This window comes from Lactuca virosa, chromosome 1 (genome assembly GCF_052849685.1).
Source record: "Lactuca virosa cultivar CGN04683 chromosome 1, Lactuca_virosa_CGN04683_v6, whole genome shotgun sequence".
Taxonomy (NCBI): domain Eukaryota; kingdom Viridiplantae; phylum Streptophyta; class Magnoliopsida; order Asterales; family Asteraceae; genus Lactuca; species Lactuca virosa.
In genome coordinates, this window is record NC_136426.1 from 104,472,141 (window position 1) to 104,492,916 (window position 20,776).

Consider the following 20,776-nt stretch of genomic DNA (forward strand, 5'->3'; position numbering starts at 1 on the left):
ATTATTTTTGCAAAAGAATATGTTCTCTTTGCAAAAAAAAATTAAAGTTCAAAAAATTATATGGTTATAATGGAACTAGTTATTTGATAAGGATATTAATTAAACTAGCTATATTTGTAATTATATTTAGTGAAAATAACTCATTTTCATGTTAATTAGCAAAATAACCCATAATTTTGGAACGGGTACGTTAAGCAATGGTTAACGTAATTGTTGGATGTCAACAAAACAAGTTAAGCATTTCAGACAAAAACCAAAACAAACTTCGGTGACCCTGCGGAAATAAAGCTTCTGAAAAGGTAAATCAAGTAAACACAATATTTAACATGGTTCGGTCAAGGTGACCTACATCCACGGGCGAACGAGAGAGAGAGAAGATTTTACTAACTTCCAAGAACAAATACAATCACACACAAATGTTACATCTCACTTGAGCTCTCAAAACAAAAGAATCTTTATTGCTTACTAACTGCTCCAAAGGAGTGCCCTCAACCTCACAATGATTGCTCTCTTAAAATTTATGCACACATATAATGATGGAGATATGAGTTGATTTATACTTGAGGGATCAGACCTAAAACCCTAAGGGGCCAAACCCATTAGCTCATAGGTCCATGAATGGTAACAATCAATCATATTCCGTCATGCAACATCTTCTAGAACATTCTTCCATGTCATACAACCCATGAACATCAACATCACACATGATGGACCACCTTGACCATAGTGGAGCATCATGATGCACATGTGGCACATCATGAACACTAATGGTCCAACATCCATCATGGTGGCACAACATGGTGTATATCTTGAGCAATACCAACTTCTGAGCATCCCTGAACGATCTTGAGCATCACTGAGGACTTCATAGCATACTTGGCTCATCAAGGACCAAGATGGTCCATCTTGTGCCATCATGGTGCAACAGAAATATGGATGGCGCAAGAGACATCAAGTGTGCCACAAGAGCATCTAGGTTAGAGCAACATCACCATCTTGGCACAACAATAACATGCATGGCGCAACAAGGCCATTCTTGGCGCAACAACATACTCTATGGCGCAACAGGAGTACCGCAAGGCGCAAGAGGGAGTATTTTGGCGCAAGAAGGAGTGTCATTGGCACAACATCATCCTTCTTGTCCCAAGTCTTTAGCAGATGGCGCAAAAAAGTCCCCTTGTTACTCCACATCACTCTCAAGTGCTCTGAACCTATTCCAGGTGCTCCAAACCCCCTTCTGTATGATCTGTTCCTTTGACACTTGATCCATTCCTTTATTATACAATCCATTCCTTTCTCAAATGATCCATTCAATTGTCACTTGCTCCATGAACCTCAAGTGCTCCATTGAGTTCTAAGTGCTCAATGTTGGACAAGACTTCATACCTTAACAATAATAACTGAATGGACCCCATATTTAAAAGAATTACAGAATGTGGCACCTATCACCTCCCCGAAACGACATTTCAGACTTACGAAAAAAGTAAAACAAATGGCAATTGATCATGACGATATTATGCTTTTGAGGGTACATTTCTTGCTTTTTTTACTCGTTTATGTGTTTTTTAGGGAGTAAGAAGTTAAAATACAAAGTTTGATATGTTGAAATCATATCTGGAATGTGAAAAATAAGTAGAATTGGACTATTTTGAATCTGAAACCTTGGAAATGTATTTATTTTTCATTAATTACCATTCAATTACTTATAAAACTAGTAATATGGTCTTGTTCCTTGCATTTCGACTATTTCAGATTGCCCTTTATATTCTAAAAAGTGAAGAACATTATGGAATATGAAGAATGGTTCGAAATACGACGAACAATCATGAACAAAAGGGACTGTCCGGAACGTACTCCGAAATGATGTCACAAAAAACATTTCTTAATATTTGAACTTAACTAACTTGGACGGGTTTAACTTCAACATGATGGTGTGCATGAGGCTTATCTGACCATGTCGTTCAAACCTATCATTGGTGCAATTATTATTTGTAAGCTACAACATCGACTCGCATGCAAAGCTTTTTTCTGATAGTCGTGCATTGGTTGGTGGCTGAATATTTTTGACTACGTGGAAGAGGACAATTTGCCTATGCATTACATGTCCCGCAAAAAGAAGTTTGTAACGACGTAAATTTTAAAACAATTTTTCATTTTTCAAACATAATAAATCTCATATAATATTCTCACAATCTCATGTATCAATGTCATCACAATAAAACATATCCCAAAATCTCAACACAGAATCTTCTGCCAGTGTGTACAATTCATGTTGGCGCCTTCCCGCGACCCTCGCTGATACCTGAAACACATATCACATAACACGGTAAGCATAAATGCTTAGTGAGTTCCTCAAAATACCACATACAACACATACGCCACTCGAGGCTACAGTACGACCCTCCGGTCGATGTGTCTCAGCGGGAACCTCCAGTCCCGTAGCTCGTTGGACCCTCTGGTCCGGTCATAGCTCGTTGGACCCTTCGGTCCGGTCTGTATCGTTGGAACCTTCGGTCCGGTCTATATCGTTGGACCCTTCGGTCCGGTCTATATCGTTGGACCCTCCGGTCCGGTCTATACAACACATTGCATACATATATCACAATGCACATAATCTCATACATACACATAGCACACAAGACCCTTCGGTCTACACATAGATACCACTCTAGGTAATGTATAGTGAGAAGACTCACCTCGGCTAGCAGGTGAGCAAATAACCTCGCGCTCGGATCTCGAACTAGTCTCCTCCTAACACAAAGGATGAATATCTCTTATTATTACTCTTCTCACAACTCAGATAATCGAAGGCGGGTCTTTCTCTTTCTAACTCATTAAAGTGGGTAAAAAGACCATTTTACCCCCTCCAAGGTCTCCATCACATATGTTGACCAAAACCCCATGGTCAACAGAAGTCAAACTCGAGTCAACAGTCCAAGTTTGACCCGACTCGTCGAGTCCCCTCGTATCCTCAGAAGTCTCAAAGGTCCAGCTCAACTCGTCGAGTTGACCCCCAACTCGCCGAGTTATCGCACAATCAATCCATCGGGACAAACCCTGCCGACTCGTCGAGTCAGGTCATGGACTCGGCGAGTCCCTTTGATCTGATTTCTCATTCAGACGATTTCAACCAGATCTATCACTCTAAACTATAGATCTATCATCCTAAGGCTCAATAATTACGTAAAGCTTCGATCTTTACGTTCATACATGATGCTATTGCTTCAAAACGCCAATACATGCTCTTCATGAAGGTTTTTTCTCATCAACCCTCATTTGGACCACTAAAGTTGAGACATCTAGACTCTAAGGACCTTAGGAGGTCCAGATCTGAGGTTTCCAACCACAACCAGGTCTCATTCGACTCATAGATTCAAAAGAATGGAAGCAAAGCCCTAAAACTCCCAAAATGAGATCTAGTACAAGGAATGAACAAGATGAGAACTTTGTACCTTCTCTTGGCAGCTGAAACACTCAATACCACATATCCACTGCCTTCCTTTGTTCCCCATCAAGAAGCTCTTCATTCTTCTCCGTAGAAATGCACCAAGAACCACAATATGAGCTTCTCTCTCACTCTCTGGCTACAATAGCAAATAGGGTTTGCTCTCAGGGGAAGGTAGCCGCAATTGAGGCTATAAATGCCTTTAAATAGGTCCCAAACCCGGGAAATTAGGGTTTCTCTGCCCAGCACCTACTCGACGAGTCCCTCCTCTGACTCGTCGAGTCCATTCATTAAATCCACACGACAATCTCGACTCGACTCGGCGAGTTGGTCCCTCAACTCGTCGAGTCCCTCCTTAAATCTCAAGATTAACATACACAATAATGTCCCTGAAAATCCGGATGTTACAATTCTCCCCCACTTGAATTAGATTTCGCCCTCGAAATCGCTTCTCAACAACATATAGATCTAATCCAATAATCGAACAGCACCATCCAAAGGATCTCATACCACACAGCTATCTTTCTCTCTGGGCACCTGAATCCAACAGGAACTCCTCCCTGGAAAAGGACAGACTCACTGCCACTACGCTACCCCTCCTGACTCTCAAGGGTCTAGAAACTCTAGTATCTCGATACACAGCCAGACCGCTCTCTTCAGGTGTCACCTCGTTATTCGCTCCTCGAATAATAATGTCACACCCCCAAACCAAGGATGGCGGAAACGTCCGGGGGTGGAGGACTTCATGTATAGTATCATAACAACAATTGTAATAGTAATTCAAGCAAACACAACCAACATATATATAATTGAAAAAAGTTACATCATTGTATGAATTACGTGTTTACGAATCAATTACAATATATTGACAAAATATGAAATAGTAGACGCCTTAGCATCCCATCCTCAAAAGCACTTGATTACCTGTTTGATGATTTCCTGAGAATACAAGTTGTTTGAAAAAGTGTCAACACAAAGGTTGGTGAGTTCATAAGCTTTTGTTTGGTATTATTAAAAGCCTTTCGTTTGTGAAAGTAGTATTTGTGTTAGAAAATCCAATATTTTCCTTAATGTGTAAATGTAGTCTTAAAACCCAAAGACCGAAATGTACAAGTAATTTGTCATATTTATAGTAAAACAATGCAAGTTTAAATCGACATAAACTCGTTAAATTTTAATGAAGTTCCCGTAAATTCCAATGTTTATTAATACTTTATGTGAGTTATTATAACCATGCTATGACCTAGTTTGCCTGAAACGACGTTCTTCAGGCGTCAGAAATGTTATGACATTTGTCACCCCAGACCTGTCGGTCTAGCTGTTGCATGCAGCTTAGGTGTGGGTTTGTCAAACCCAATATAGATCTATACACAAGTATCACGCTCTCCCTCAAGGAGACTCTAGTTACAATACAGGACTTAATGGTAATTTGAAGTAAATGTCTCACAAAGTAATTAACGGAATTACGTGTTATGAAAACTTGGTACCGTATGGCCGTACCTTGCTTAATGAAAATATCCTTTGTATAAATGTACCCTTTTTCAATGTATGTGCTATGTAATGTATCATAAACTATACCTATTATAGTTTATCAACCAAGGGTAGTACGTAGTAATGTATGCAAACTATATTTAAAATAGTTTATTAAATGTTTGAATGTATCGTTAACGGAAATACGTGTTATTAAAACTTGGTACCGTATGGCCGTACCTTGCTTAATGAAAATATCCTTTGTATAAATGTACCATTTTTAAATGTATGTGTTATGTAATGTATCATAAACTATACCTATTATAGTTTATCAACCAAGGGTAGTACGTAGTAATGTATGCAAACTATATTTAAAATAGTTTATTAAATGTTTGAATGTATCGTTAACGGAAATACGTGTTATGAAAACTTGGTACCGTATGGCCGTACCTTGCTTAATGAAAATATCCTTTGTATAAATGTACCATTTTTAAATGTATGTGTTATGTAATGTATCATAAACTATACCTATTATAGTTTATCAACCAAGGGTAGTACGTAGTAATGTATGCAAACTATATTTAAAATAGTTCATTAAATGTTTGAATATATCGGTTGTACTTTGATTATAATCACTTGTTATTCTTTATATTCAATATGTCCAAATCCATTTGTAAACTGATGTGTGTCCATATATTAAGATAAAATGACATATATTGCAATAACATATAATCATATAAAGATATACACCTTGCTCAACATGTTACAAGGTGAAATGAAATTGACAGCAACTTTTTGTTGAAAACATTTTCTGTTACTGTTTTTAGAAAATTTATAGAAAAATCATCAAAGCTCCAAATCCAAATCCGCAAATTTTGAGAGTTTGGAATATGAGTCTAGTTTGTTTGTAAATTTTATCAAGATTTTTAGTGATCTCTAACAGAGGTGAACATGTCCATAATCACAGACTGGTCCGGGTTTGCCTCTGAAATGGTAGGCAGTTTTGTAAAAATCACCATAAATTGTAGAAACATCATATGGGGATGTTCAAGTAGCCATTTTAAAGCTAAGAGTTTGAACTACTTGCACCTGGAACAGTTTTGAAAACTAAATTATTTAAGTTGACCAAAACAGTCCGTGATTGAAGTCTATCTTTTCTGATGTAATCTGTTAGAAAAAGTTTAATTGTGTTCTTGATGATTTTGCTTGTATTCCCCCCTTAAAAACTTAAGAAAACATGTAAATGTAGGGGTATGAACTCACCTTATGTGGTTTCAGTAGATGAAAGTGAGAGAGAGGAAGTGTTCAACCCAAGAACACTAAGAAGATGTCTTGATGATTCGTGAATCTAACACCGAATAAGATGGAACTTGTGTAAGATATCAATGTTTTGAGTAGAATGGAGTTTAATAATTATGTGAATGATGAAGATACTTACTAATTGAAGAAAGAAATCCCTGGAGAAAGCCTTGAAGTTCTTGAAGTTGAGAGAAAAGATGAGAGAATTTTGGAGAGTGTTCTTGGTTGCTAAGTGTAGAATGAAAGAATTTTATGGAGAATGAGGAGAGAGGATCAATCCTCCAGCTCTTAGAACGTGGGAAGAGCTGAAAATTGGGTGTAAAGGTCCACTAAGGAGACAAGGGGTAGTGGGAAAGAGTGGCTAATCATAGAGTGAGGTGGTGGTGGTTTGCTTTTGCCATAAATTAAGGAAAAGCAAATATTCCCTCAATAATTAGTTCAACCACTAATTATTTTAATATATTTTATAAAAACCCTGGAGATTTATATATTTTGGGGCCTTAGTTTATAAAATAAAGTTTTGGGTGAAAATCCCACGTTAAAATAATGAAAAACGGAGTTAAAACGAAGTCGTAGTCGAAAACCGGGAGAAAAAGCTGAATCTGCGAAGTTGCTCGGTCCTGGGCCGAGGTTCGGACCTGAGGCTTCGGTCCTGAGGCTTCGGTCCGAGGCTTCGGTCCTGAGGCTTCGGTCCGAGGCTTCGGTCCTGAGCACTTCGGATGCGAGGCTTCGGTCCTGAAGCTTCGGTTTTGGGTCCTTAAGGCTATTTTACCCGTTTTTACCCCGTTTCAAGTGGTTTTTGACCCGGTTAAGAGTCGTGATGACCCGAATGATTACAAAAAGTTAAAGGAACTTTTGAGAGAGATTTGGGAGAGATTTCTAATAGAGAGAGATTGAGTGAAAGAGATTGAGAGAGAGTTCTTTTGAGACCTTTTTGAGTGTTTGGCTTTGAAACGCAAGGTCCGTAAACCCCGTTAAGCCATGATTTAGTGTCCTACACAATCCCGATGATTGTGCAATAGTGTTTTATCGCTTTGGTTCGTTGTTTAGCACTGTTAAGGCTAAGGAAAATCAAACACATGAATTTTCGAAATGATGTTTTCTCATTAAAATAGCGAATTGTACAGTGATTACATAACGTAAACCCTAACATACAAGGGTTATTGGAGTTGACCGGTTTGACTTGTTGACTTTGTTTGACTTTGACTTGACCGAAATTTGACGGTTGTCACAAATAAACCCCGATAGCTCACTGCACCTCTGATTCTCTGGTGGGGACCGATAAAAACAAGTCCATGCCCAAAACTGGCTACCGATCACTCGTCCCAGACATGATAAACAACCCAGATCATATACCAAGGAATGGAAGGATCACATCACACCAGGGACTCATCCACTGTACTGCAATCAAATCCATCTGAACAACGAATCCTCAACACCCTGACCTCAAACACAGATAATGATCATGCTTGTTCTGAAGCGTCCTCCGACATCTAACAAACACAAACCTCAGCTCCCCTCTCAAAACTGAGCACCGGGTCCTCACCCGACCCAACAGCTGAACCACTAAAGGTTACCCCTTGCATGTCCCAAAACGTCTCGTCTACTTCCTTTCCACAACAACTATCTCGGCCCAGTATGACACACACCAGTCACGGACTTCGCTGTACCTCAAGCGAATACTGAATTCGACTCACTCTTGATCTCTGTCGTCCACTACTCATTAGTTCCATGCGTTTCACGGTTTTCTCATACCAACGAATTGACCCACTCCGGTCCAAGACACCATATGGAACAATACCCCCTTCCAAATGAAATGCATCTCTGAATCTGGAATCTCATTCTGTCTACTCGATACACTACTAGAATCGAACTCAACTCGAGAGTCTGATCCGGCACAGAATTGGAACCACTCGTCCCAACGAACCACTCAACTCATGACTCATGACCCGCAACTCATGCGTTCTTCACTTATCTACTTCCCTTTGGTTGCGACAACCATTACTCAATTCAGAATATAACAACTCCCGACAATTATGGAGATCCCAGTCTCACCCCTGATTCGACCACCAGGCTCCCATAAAACTCAAATATTAGGGCTACCCAAGCCCAAAACTCCTCTGTCTCACGCTCTGATCAGAGAGTACTTCGTCGCAACATTCTCTTGCTGACTAGTGGGTACTACGGCTCCCCGCAGTATCACAACAACCTCTCACTGAATAGTGAGTACTACGGCTCCCCGCAGCATCACAACAACCTCTCACTGAATAGTGAGTACTACGGTGCCCCGCAGCATCACCACAACCTCTCACTGAATAGTGAGTACTACGGCTCCCCGCAGCATCACCACAACCTCTCACTAAATAGTGAGTACTACGGCTCCCCGCAGCATCACCACAACCTCTCACTGAATGGTGAGTACTACGGCTCCCCGTAGCATCACCACCCTTGCTCTTACCACTTCACAATCTCATCCTCAGGTTGACGCCACACTGCGATCATTAACTCATGCCCTGCGGACCAACCATAGGTGTACATACTTACCCAAATTATGCATTGCTATTTCTGACGACATCTGCCATAACAAAACACCTTTCCCTGCTGCAATCCACATTCTCGAATAATCCCGTTTGATGTCAACTAGCTGAAAGGGCTCCCACTGGAACCGTAGACACCTAATACACCACTCGTCATCCCATAACTCTAGTCTCAAAATAGTATGAAATTTAGAACATCATACTCGGATACCTCGGTACACCATCACAGAACTTCATGATGTCCTGTCTCAACCACTGATCTCCTACTTACCGTATCATACACAGATACAACAATGCGTTCCTTCAGGATTCACCACTAATCTTCATGCCACACACGGTCTTCGATCGACAGCCACCTGCCGTGGAGACACTCATCCTTTCCTTAACACATACCACATGCACTATCTCGCTCTGCACTTCGCCTTGACCACCAATAACCCTGGTCTCAGGAATCCGCACCGCAGGTCTCTATATCCAGTTCTCCAACCACTCTTGAACAACCTCTAATCTCCTCAAAGGTACCCGGTTCTCCCCCACTCAGGGTTCGAACCATCACCAATTGGTTCACCAACAATCTATCCCACAGACTGTTTTTACCAGTAACATCGCACCTACCCTTGGAAGGTGATACACAATGCTCGATGATCTCCCCGATGGAGATCAAACAACTCCAACTACCCCGAATCTCAGATGAAATCCTCGGAAACTTCTCATCATGACTTCCTCTAGTCATTCAGAATCTCGTACCATCCCACTACCGGACATCTCAACTGTCCAGTAGTAATACTGACCCTCGGTCTGAAAATAATGAACTAACATGCTCCTCATCCTCGACTCCTCAACTGACGTCCCATCACGTGAATTATCATAAGAGCAGAGACCTCATTTCCACACTCGATACCCATCATAGACAATAAGATCCACCGCTCCGATATACTCCTCTTGACCGTCCGTTGCTGCAGCTAACACATGCCCTACTATGCTCAAATAGGGTGTATCCTGGTCCTTGACCATCTCAGTCCCCACTGACAACCTACTCATGCTATATCCTTACCTCGCGGCAGACATACTGCCCAGATACTCTGATGAAAGATCGTAACCAAAACTACCCCACAGGGCTCACCCCCAACCTCGGAAACCGAAAATCTCAATATCTCTCCTGTTTCCCACTGGAACAGAAATAACAGCGCTCAGGTCACGAAAAATGACATCTCCACTATCGTACGGCCGCTCAGCCTAGACCATATTCTCCAATAACGCACCATCCCTACTCATCCCTGAGTCTTGCGACTCCAACTGGCATCTCACCAAAAATCCCTCGGAGCTAACTCGATTCCCCTTTCAAGGGATACTCTACTAAAACTCGTTCATCATGGCCCTCTGGCCCCATACTCTTTCACATCTGATCTCAGTCTAGACAATCACCACAGAATAACCGGTAAACCAGAAGCACTAACCGCCACGAGTCACGGTACTCGAACCATGTGGCCACCTCTTGATCTGCTATGAATCATGGTACCCGAACCACGTTGTCTCTTCTCAATCCGTTACGAATCATGGTACTCGAACCATGTTCTCCCTTCTCAATCCGCTACGAATCATGATACTCGAACCATGAAATCACCTCTCGTTCTGCTACAAATCATGGTACTCGAACTACGAAATCACCTCTCGTTCTGCTACAAATCATGGTACTCGAACCATGAATTCACCTCTCGATCTGCTACTTAGATCCTCCGGAATGTTCCCTGCATCGAGTATGGGTCGTCTGCTTTCAGTAGTACGGGCCCATACTACCTGCCACATCTACACATACTTTCTGCACGGACCATCCCCGAGTTCCTAAGTAGCTGCTCAACCTTCTCGATCACCAATCCTGTCACGTGTGTTCGCTCCTCTGCGAAATGCTCTACTCTTGTCAGCGTACTCATCTGACTAGGGTCACCCTTTCCTAGGCTCTTCCTAGGTTCTCACACTTCTCCGCCATCAGCTGCTGAAGAACTTCTTACGATGCCAGCCATCTACCTCCTGAATATCGTCATATTCACTTAGTAGGTGACTCCCATCATCAAGAGTTCCACAAAGCACGAAGCAAGCGGCATTCGGGCATCGAATAATTTCTACCAACATGTAAAACCACTCTAGGTTATTACCTACTTACTCTCCTCATACTTAAAGGATATCACCGAACTCAAGCAACTTTACCCCACGCGGGCATCTGACTACTCTCTCAGTAGACTCCTCAAATGCTCATCTAGGTATCTCTCCTAGATTACTCCTCTACTCAGATCCATCTCTAAAAGGATTCCTGCTGGATACTCATACTCAGTACATACTCGAAGGCACATCACATATAACAGCAACTCCTAGGCTAAGGCATCACAAATCAGGCCACTCTAGTCCTAAAATATGAATACCTAGCCTATCTCTAGCATGCATAGCATATCACATAATATCTCATAACACATAATGTAAGGGTATTTTGGGAAATCACCGTTCGGGCGATGGCTGATCGTACACACTGCTCCGTTCTGATTTTCTCAAAAATCTTTTACTCTTTTTAGAAAAATTGTTTCTTTTATGAAAATTCCCTCAAATCCTCAGTTTGAGTTCAGATACGCCCGAAGGTGCATCCGAATCCCTCAAACCAAGGCTCTGATACCAACTTGTAACGACGTAAATTTTAAAACAATTTTTCATTTTTCAAACATAATAAATCTCATATAATATTCTCACAATCTCATGTATCAATGTCATCACAATAAAACATATCCTAAAATCTCAACACAAAGTCTTCTGCCAGTGTGTACAATTCATGTCGGCGCCTTCCCGCGACCCTCGCTGATACCTGAAACACATATCACATAACACGGTAAGCATAAATGCTTAGTGAGTTTCTCAAAATACCACATACAACACATACGCCACTCGAGGCTACAGTACGACCCTCCGGTCGATGTGTCTTAGCGGGAACCTCCAGTCCCGTAGCTCGTTGGACCCTCTGGTCCGGTCATAGCTCGTTGGACCCTTCGGTCCGGTCTGTATCGTTGGACCCTCCGGTCCGGTCTATACAACACATTGCATACATATATCACAATGCACATAATCTCATACATACACATAGCACACAAGACCCTTCGGTCTACACATAGATACCACTCTAGGTAATGTATAGTGAGAAGACTCACCTCGGCTAGCAGATGAGCAAATAACCTCGCGCTCGGATCTCGAACTAGTCTCCTCCTAACACAAAGGATGAATATCTCTTATTATTACTCTTCTCACAACTCAGATAATCGAAGGCGGGTCTTTCTCTTTCTAACTCATTAAAGTGGGTAAAAGACCATTTACCCCCCTCCAAGGTCTCCATCACATATGTTGACCAAAACCCCATGGTCAACAGAAGTCAAACTCGAGTCAACAGTCCAAGTTTGACCCGACTCGTCGAGTGCACTCCTGCAACTCGTCGAGTCCCTCCTTAAATCTCAAGATTAACATACACAATAATGTCCCTGAAAATCCGGATGTTACAAAGTTACAAACCACCAAGTGAAGTGAAGCAAATTTTCTTCGAGATCGACGAGTACAAATCACCTTTGGGATGAATGAATTTGGTATTATTCACCGAGTTATAGTTTGGTGATTACTTATCGGCTACCTCGTTCGGTTACAAGTTGCGGTCACTGGTCTTTTCTCATGGTTTTAGTAAGCGACCCATTTAGGTTAGAAAAGTAGAGGACGCATCTGATAAATCCCTTGATGGGTTATTGAACGAGGATGTGTTATGAGTGTCTTTGTTGTACATGTTAAGCGATAGGTTTAACGGTTTGTCAGCCCATGAAGAAAGAGTTCTTAGCCATTGTATCAAGTCTTTAGGAGTTCAACGAGTATCATGACAGTTACCATTTTCACTTACTTTTAAACTATAATTTCTTATTGTTTTGATTTAAATAATGGATTTATTTTGGTGACATGGGTACTTAAGAGACAAGGTAGTTTGAGATCATTTGTATAGTTAGCCGAAGACCATATTTAGCAAACACCACTAACATATTGTAGCATGATAAAAAGATAGTTAAGGAAGTTACAATATGTTTGTATATTGAATTATGTTTGTGTATGTTGCTAAAAAGGGTCAAGTCTTTAAAATGCATAAAATATGGACAAAAGTGTGGATCATGTCAAATATTACCCAATAACCAAGTTCATGAGAAATTTATGATTAAACAAGTCATGATATGTTATAGAATAATATCTTTATGCTTAGTATTTGGTTTATTCAAGAAATGTAAAATTGACAATGCATGATTTCGTTATGTTGGAAGTGGGATAAAAGTAGGAAAAATCACCAAATTGTAGTATGATGAAGAAAATAAGTAATGTAATGCTTGGTTAACTTACCTGCAAGTATAACAAGTGTGTTATAAACTTAAAGCCCTATAAAAGATAAGACCAAAAAGGGTAAAATGCAAGAACCTTGAAAATAAAATAAAACGGGACAAAACATGGAATACAATGTCAATTTTGTCCTATGAGTTATTGTATGATAGAAAATTCATTGGGACATGTTATAATGTTTATTAAGAGTAAAATGGTGTAAAAGTTTCAGGAGTTGGTCATATATCCAAACAAATAGAAAAGTAGGTTGCTATAGTTGGAAAAAGGTACACAAGTGACTCAATAGTGTGGAATCATAGTCTAAACAAAGATATAGTTGAAGTAAAACTCGAAAATGAATTATGTTATATGAAATACTATGAGTGTGGATAAAAAGGTAAATAATGTTAATATTATAAAGACTATTAACAATGTAAAGAATGTTAACATTTATAAAGAATATTAACAAGTGTAAAGAATGATAATATTGTAAAGAATATTAACATTGTATTAAAATACTAACAATGTAATGAATATTAATGAATGTGCAACACCCGATATTCATGGTCTTATAACTTGCATATATATGGATTGAATGCAGTACCTTTCCAAACGAATTTTGTAGTCAACATAACAAGGAATCCATAGCATTGAATGCAGTACCTTTCCAAACGAATTTTGTAGTCAACATAACAAGGAATCCATAGCCAAGCGACATGTTTTGTTTATCATTTTGTTTCTATTTTTTCATTAACTATGCGGAAGTTTGTCAAATTCCTAGACCATATGTCAATTCGACAATTTTTGTGATAATGTTATCAAGTTTTCACTCTTACTAGTAACGATAATGTTATTAAATTTCAACCCCATGCATATCAATGAAAAACATGTTGGAAATTTATAAAAAAAAGTATGTTTGAAAATTATACCAATGAAGAAAATCTTAGAAGCTCAGAAAAAGAAAATGGTCCAAGTAACATTTTTTGGAAAAATATGTATGGATATTCATATTCAAGTTCGAATATCTGGATTTTGTATAAACAAAAAAAATCAAACTTGTTTTTTGTTGAAATATGTTCAAAAATAAAAAAAATGTTGTGTTCAAATATAAAAAAGTACACTTTAGAACTTGACAACCACTTTTAAAATTTGTTAAAAGATGATTATTTTCTTATAATTCATCAGATTATTTTCATTTCGGAAATAATTTTTTTTTCTTCCTAATTCATGCAATTCCAGAGAATAGGAACTATGAGCTGGGAAGCCATACAAGAACCGCAAAAAGCCTTTTTGTCCACCGTGTGGGACCCATCCTGTCAGCCAGCCTGTGTTTTCCCTTCCTAACTCATAAAACGACACCACCGCTTGCCGTTTCGTCTTTCTCTCTCATCTTACCACCTGAACCCGCTGTTTTAATCCCATCTTCCATTTAATTCCACTCAAACCCTATAGAGAGAGAAACCAGTTTTTAGCAAAGGGAAAGTGCAAAATTTTATAAAAACACGACACACATTTTCATCAAATTTATAGAAAGAAAGTGTTCTCGAATCTCAAGTAGTCAAGTTCATCATCATCTTCTTCAGGTAATCTGTAATCTTGTAAATTTCTCCCACTTAGGCGCCATGGATTCTCAGATCTATGGTGCATTAAACCTCATCGTCTTCTTTCTCGCCATTAATGTAAATGCATTGACGGCACAAAACCCCAAATCTAGTTCTACCCAGATTAATTCCAACTCGGTTCTGGTAGCACTTCTCGATTCACACTACACAGAGCTATCGGAGCTCGTTGAGAAAGCACTTCTTCTACAGACGCTTGAGCAAGCGGTTTCGCATCACAATATCACCATTTTCGCACCCAATAATGAAGCTCTTGAGAGACAAATGGATCCTGAGTTCAAACGCTTCTTGCTTGAGCCCCGGAATCTCAAGTCTCTACAGAATCTATTGCTTTACCATATAATTCCGTCTCGGGTTGGGGCAAAGGAATGGCCTGAACAAGAAGTTGTTCACCATCAGACGCTTTGTGTTGACGAATCCGACAACCGCTTGCCGTTGACACGAGGGAATTCCGGCGAGAAAATGGTCGGTGGTCTAGCTAGAGTTGTTCGTCCCGATGACGTCATCCGAGCCGACGGGTTGATCCATGGGATTGAGCGGTTGTTGGTTCCTCGATCGGTGCAAGAAGATTTCAATCGGCGGAGGAGTTTGAGTTCTATTTCTGCTGTTTTACCGGAAGGAGCTCCTGTTGTGGATCCGAGAACCCACCGTTTAAAGAAATCAGCTACTCCGGCTCCTGCCGGTGCTCCACCGGCACTTCCGGTATACGACGCATTGGCTCCGGGCCCCTCTCTAGCACCTGCACCAGCCCCAGGCCCCGGTGGTCCACGCCACCACTTCGACGGCGAGAGCCAGGTGAAAGATTTCATCCAAACGCTACTCCATTACGGTGGCTACAACGAATTAGCAGACATATTGGTAAATCTAACTTCCTTAGCGACGGAGATGGGGAAATTAGTGTCGGAGGGTTATGTTTTAACTGTGTTGGCACCCAACGATGAAGCCATGGCTAAACTTACCACCGACCAACTCAGTGACCCGGGTGCACCGGAGCAGATAATGTACTATCATATAATACCGGAATATCAGACCGAAGAAAGTATGTACAACTCAGTACGGCGGTTCGGGAAGGTCCGATATGATACACTCCGGCTACCGCATAAGGTGGTGGCGGAGGAGGCTGATGGGTCAGTGAAGTTCGGTCAAGGCGAGGAGTCTGCGTATTTGTTCGACCCGGATATTTACACCGACGGGAGGATATCAGTGCAGGGTATTGATGGAGTTCTATTTCCGGTGGAGGAAACGACGGAGACTCCGTCTAGCAAGGTGGCACCGACGACGGCGCCGAAGGTTGTCTCAAAGCAAAGGAGAGGTAAAACCGTAATTCCGTAAAAGCTTTTTTGTAAATTCTTTGATTATCAAGAGTCAAAATAGGACTTTAATCTCGTGCACTAGTGACTTGTACTTTTTTGTACAATTTGCCACAACTTATTAAAAAGTCCAGACAAACCCCAGCTGTGATCGACTGAAGCCACTCCTTTCGCTTACCCTATACCCCACTTGTACTTAGTGCAGTAAGATTTGTAAATTATGCCTCATGAATTGTATGACTAAATAATATTTTTTTAAATGCAGGGAAATTAATGGAAGTGGCATGTACATTAGCTGGAGCACTTGGACAGAGTTGTTAATTTGTTTTTTTATGTTCAAAGAAAATTACTAAAAAATGAAAAAAAAATCAAATACAGCGTTGCAGAGAAAGGTTTGTATTTATTTGTAAAGATGCTTTTATTAATATTTTTTTTATTTACAATGGATTATTTATTAAATATGATTATTTTTGCGTTGCAGTTATATTAGGAAAGATTCTGTCCAAATACTATAGATAAAAGGGAAGTGGACGGTGCAGATTACATTTCCCCAGACGATGAACAAAGTTTGCCTTTTTTTTGAAGAATTATTTTATTTTATTACTATAAAAACTGTAATTACTATAAATGATTTTTTGATGTATTTATTTTGTTTTTCGATAAATATACAAATGTGTCTTTTTAATCTACCTAGCAAAGATGAAAATTATATATCGATCTTATTTGAATATGCAATGTTTATTTGTATTTTACATTAACGGATAATTACTATTAAGGGTATGTTTGGCGTAATAGCTGAAAAACTAGTCGATAAAAATAACGTTTAATAAAAAGAAGTTTTAAGGTTGCTGAAGAATATTAAATGACATAAAATGAAATTTAGAAGAATATATGTTTACTATAATTAATGTCGAGTATATGGGATATGGGAAATTTTTAAAAAGCTTTAGAAGAATATATGTTTTTTATAATTAATTATGAGTAAATTTTAAAAAAAATTTAAAAAGCTGGAGAAGAATTTATGTTATCTATAATTAATTATGAGTATGTTTAGGAAATTTTTTAAAGCTTTTAAAAAACTTTTAAGTAGCTTTCTTAAAAATATGGGTTATAAGCAATTTTCTGGCATGCAAAACATGAAATCTTAAAAAACTTAAAAAACAAAGTAGCTTATAGCTGGTTGTAGTTTGTTAATCACTTCAATGACAATTTATTATCGATCGAAAATGAAAGGAAACAATAAATTAACAAATTTTGCTAAGAAGTTTTAGGTCTTAAATGGACCCAAAGAGATCAAACAAATGATCATTGCTAATGATGGTATTTACTATATTGGATTGAATTTTTTTAATAAGAAATGTGAGGTGTTGAGCTTCTATAAGATGCATATAATGTTAATTGGTCACTTTCAAATGCAAATACAATAACAATAATGGTGGATTGTGATGGCAATTACATATTGGCTTTTTCTTCATGGAAATCATCACACCTTCACATGTAAGGTAAGGTGATGACTTTATGGACTCATGCTACATGTGTATTAATTTAATTGATACCCTTTTTCTGGTATTGGAAAATTAAATCAAACATTACTATGTTAGTGCTAATTTGGTAATTGATATAACACATTAATACCCCCTTTTTAATATTACTTGGAATCTATACACTGGATGAGAGATAGTGAATATTTCATAATGAAAGCTTAATACTAATACATTAGAACTTACAATAGTTTAAATTCAAATTAAATCAACATAGATAAATGACTAATTAATGTCATCCCAAAGCTCATTCAGCTCTAGTCGTTCCTTTTGAAGATTCATCAACTTTAATACTTGTTGATACGTACGCATAATAGCTATGCATCTTGCGAGTTCATGATTTTCACAAAAATATGCATGTGCAATAATGCAGGAAACAAATTTTCATAAGACACCAATTATATATGTAATATGATTTCGAACACCTAGCCATAAAATCCATAATCATAGAATGAAATAACTCATTTCATCAATCGGCATGCCATATAACTATTTATCCGTGTTATAACACGATCTCCATAACAAACCAACTCATTTAATACAAGAAGGCATATCATGTACAAATTTTAGCATGAGTCAAGTACTCAAATTAGGAGTACTGATGACTCCAGTATAAAATTGAATACAATCGACTAAAAATACTATAATTAGTTCCGATCTAGACGTGACTTTTTACTACTCAAAATGTTTTAGTCCATATTACACACTGGTATTAAGAAATAAAACCACGAGTCTAATACTGTAAAAGTAAGCCCAGATGACAATAACACTTGGTGATTGTGATTGAATCTCAAAAGGGTTAATGAAGACAAGAAGTTAAAGCTAAAAAAGGTTTCACTGGTTTCATGCCGTATTGTTAAGAGTATTACATTATTTGTCACTTTGCTTTGGTAAAGCTGTAGTTTTTTTGCTTTTGCTTAGGTCCGTTTGTTTACCTCTTAATTGTAAAATTAAGAGGCAATGTCTGAAAAATTCAGATTCAGATTGTTTGTTTGAGTCTTATTTTTTACCTCTTAAAATAAAAAACACCTCTTAATTTTTCAAATTCTGAACAAAGTCTGAAAATAAAAAAAAAGGAACGCGCATCTTGTTTTGCCCCTAAACGACACGGTCGGACATACCCGCCTCCTATTCTCCTGTTCTTGCGTCTTCCTCCTTCGTTTTCTTCCCCAGTCGCGTCTGCTTCCTTCACCTAGTTCCCGTCGCCGACGACCGCCTGAAACGACGCCGCCCAGCCGATCGTCGATGTCCCAGCAGCCTTGCAACCCCGTTTGTTTCGTCTCAGCAGCGATTTCTGATTTTCGAGTTGCGTTTTCTTCCCCGGTTCGAGTCTGCTTCCTTCGCATAGTTCCCGTCGCCGAAGACCGCCTGAAACGACGCCGTCCAGCCGATCGCCGATGTCCCAGCAGCCTTGTAACCCCGTTTGTTTCGTCTCAGCAGCTTTCCCAGCATTTTCTGTGCCCTAAAGTCCAAAATCAGAAATCGATAACAGGTTTGTTCTCTTCTTCTGAAAATTGATTGCTCTTCTTTTGTTATGCTCCAAATCAGTTCTTATGTTATGCTAATCAGTTCTTATGTTATGCTATTCAGTTTCTGATTTCTTCAATTGTAATCTATATTTGATGTTAATGGTCAATTTTTTTTTTGTGTATGTTTTTTTGGGTGATTTGGTTTTGTCGTTATAGGCTGTGGTGATGGTGGTAAAATGTAGGAATGGTGTTTGTGTGGGTGGTGTTCGGTGGTTCAGGAAAGAGTGAAGGGGGGTAATGTTGGATTTGGATTAATGGATATGGTGGCTGGATAATGGTTGATGGTGGGTTGTTGTATACAATATTTGCATACAGGTTGACTTGTGGTTTTGAAAGGATTATAAAAGCAGTTGAAGAAACAAGTATTGAACTATTGACATTTGGCTAGGAAAGAAGTATGCAGTGTAGTGTGGGGGATATTGTGTAATTGTAGGTAGATGATTTATATAGATTCATTATATTTGTTGAATGAAAGTTGAGTTTTGAAAGGATGTATTCATGTATCAACTTCTGTTGTGAAATGTGTTTAAATGTTTTTTGTTTGGTTTGTTGCACAATTCTGGAAAATTTATGCTACTTTTTGTGTGGTTTAATTTTGATTTATGTTAAATTTGGATTTTATATGGTGTTTATATTTTTTTAATACGTATTTAAGAAATTTATTAGGTTATTTTCTAAACAAACAGTTGAATTTAATAAAAAATAAAACAAAAGGATAAAATGGTCATTTTAATAATTCAGCACAACAATTCAGAGGTCCCAACCAAACAGCATGTTAAACATTCAACTCTTAAAATTTCAGACCCTCTTAGAAATTCAGATCTCTTAAAAATTCAGATTTTAAAAATTCAGATCCTACTAAACAGCCCCTTAGTCCCACATAAACAGCCCCTTAGTCCCACATAAACAGGAGTGAAGAAAATGATGTTGCTTTATAGTTCCAACTACATTAAAGATTTTAGATGATAATTCGGAGAGGAAAGACAATTGCTACCGGCACCATGACTCCATGAGAATTTCTATTAGCACATTCATTATTTGATTTGACATTTTTATTTCATTTCTCATATCAATAACTCAAAACATCTACCTTCTTTTTCATTTTTATTTTTATCCTTTTAATTAAGGGAAATATCCAGAAAAATCCTAAAATTTTACCTTAATTTACGAAAAAGTCTCAAACTAAATTTTGTTTACGAAAAAGCATGAATTACCGGTAAAAATGGCGATTTGGCCTTTTTTTCCGGTTTACCGGTTTTATTACTTACATGTTTCACTAAAGTCCCATTATTTTACCCTAATTTGCGAATAAGTTCCAAAATAAAATTTACTGATGATTTGACCCTTTTCTCTATGTAACATACATTTTACCGGTTTCATTGCTGACCAGGACGCCTAGTCATTAAATGAGATGATGAGATGGATATGTTGAGTTATATAATGCTATGTTTAGCATAAAACTTGATATCCTGATGTATTGTATATCTTTTTGGAACATAAAATGCAGCCAACGAAGACTACAATAATTACATAAACTAACAACAATTGCGTTATTTTTTACGTTTATAAGAAATATCAAATTGTCTATCTAATCTTATGTAACCCAATATATTCATCTCATCAGACATCAACTCATTTTCTGTCATTTT

At 38.5% G+C, this 20,776-nt stretch overlaps 1 protein-coding gene and 1 long non-coding RNA gene across 2 annotated transcripts; both read left to right on the forward strand.

The window, feature by feature from the left end:
- Window positions 1-14,513: 14,513 nt before the first annotated feature.
- Window positions 14,514-16,742, forward strand: LOC145154974 (fasciclin-like arabinogalactan protein 15). The gene is made up of 3 exons (XM_079075569.1): window positions 14,514-16,059; window positions 16,323-16,449; window positions 16,539-16,742. The coding sequence occupies exons 1-2, from the start codon at window positions 14,751-14,753 to the stop codon at window positions 16,376-16,378; spliced, it is 1,365 nt and encodes a 454-aa protein (XP_078931695.1). The 5' UTR covers window positions 14,514-14,750; the 3' UTR covers window positions 16,379-16,449; window positions 16,539-16,742.
- Window positions 16,743-18,429: 1,687 nt separating this feature from the next.
- On the forward strand, window positions 18,430-19,669 carry LOC145154991 (uncharacterized). The gene is made up of 2 exons (XR_013735460.1): window positions 18,430-19,090; window positions 19,284-19,669. It is a non-coding gene; the product is annotated as an uncharacterized LOC145154991 (long non-coding RNA).
- The last annotated feature ends 1,107 nt before the right edge of the window (window positions 19,670-20,776 follow it).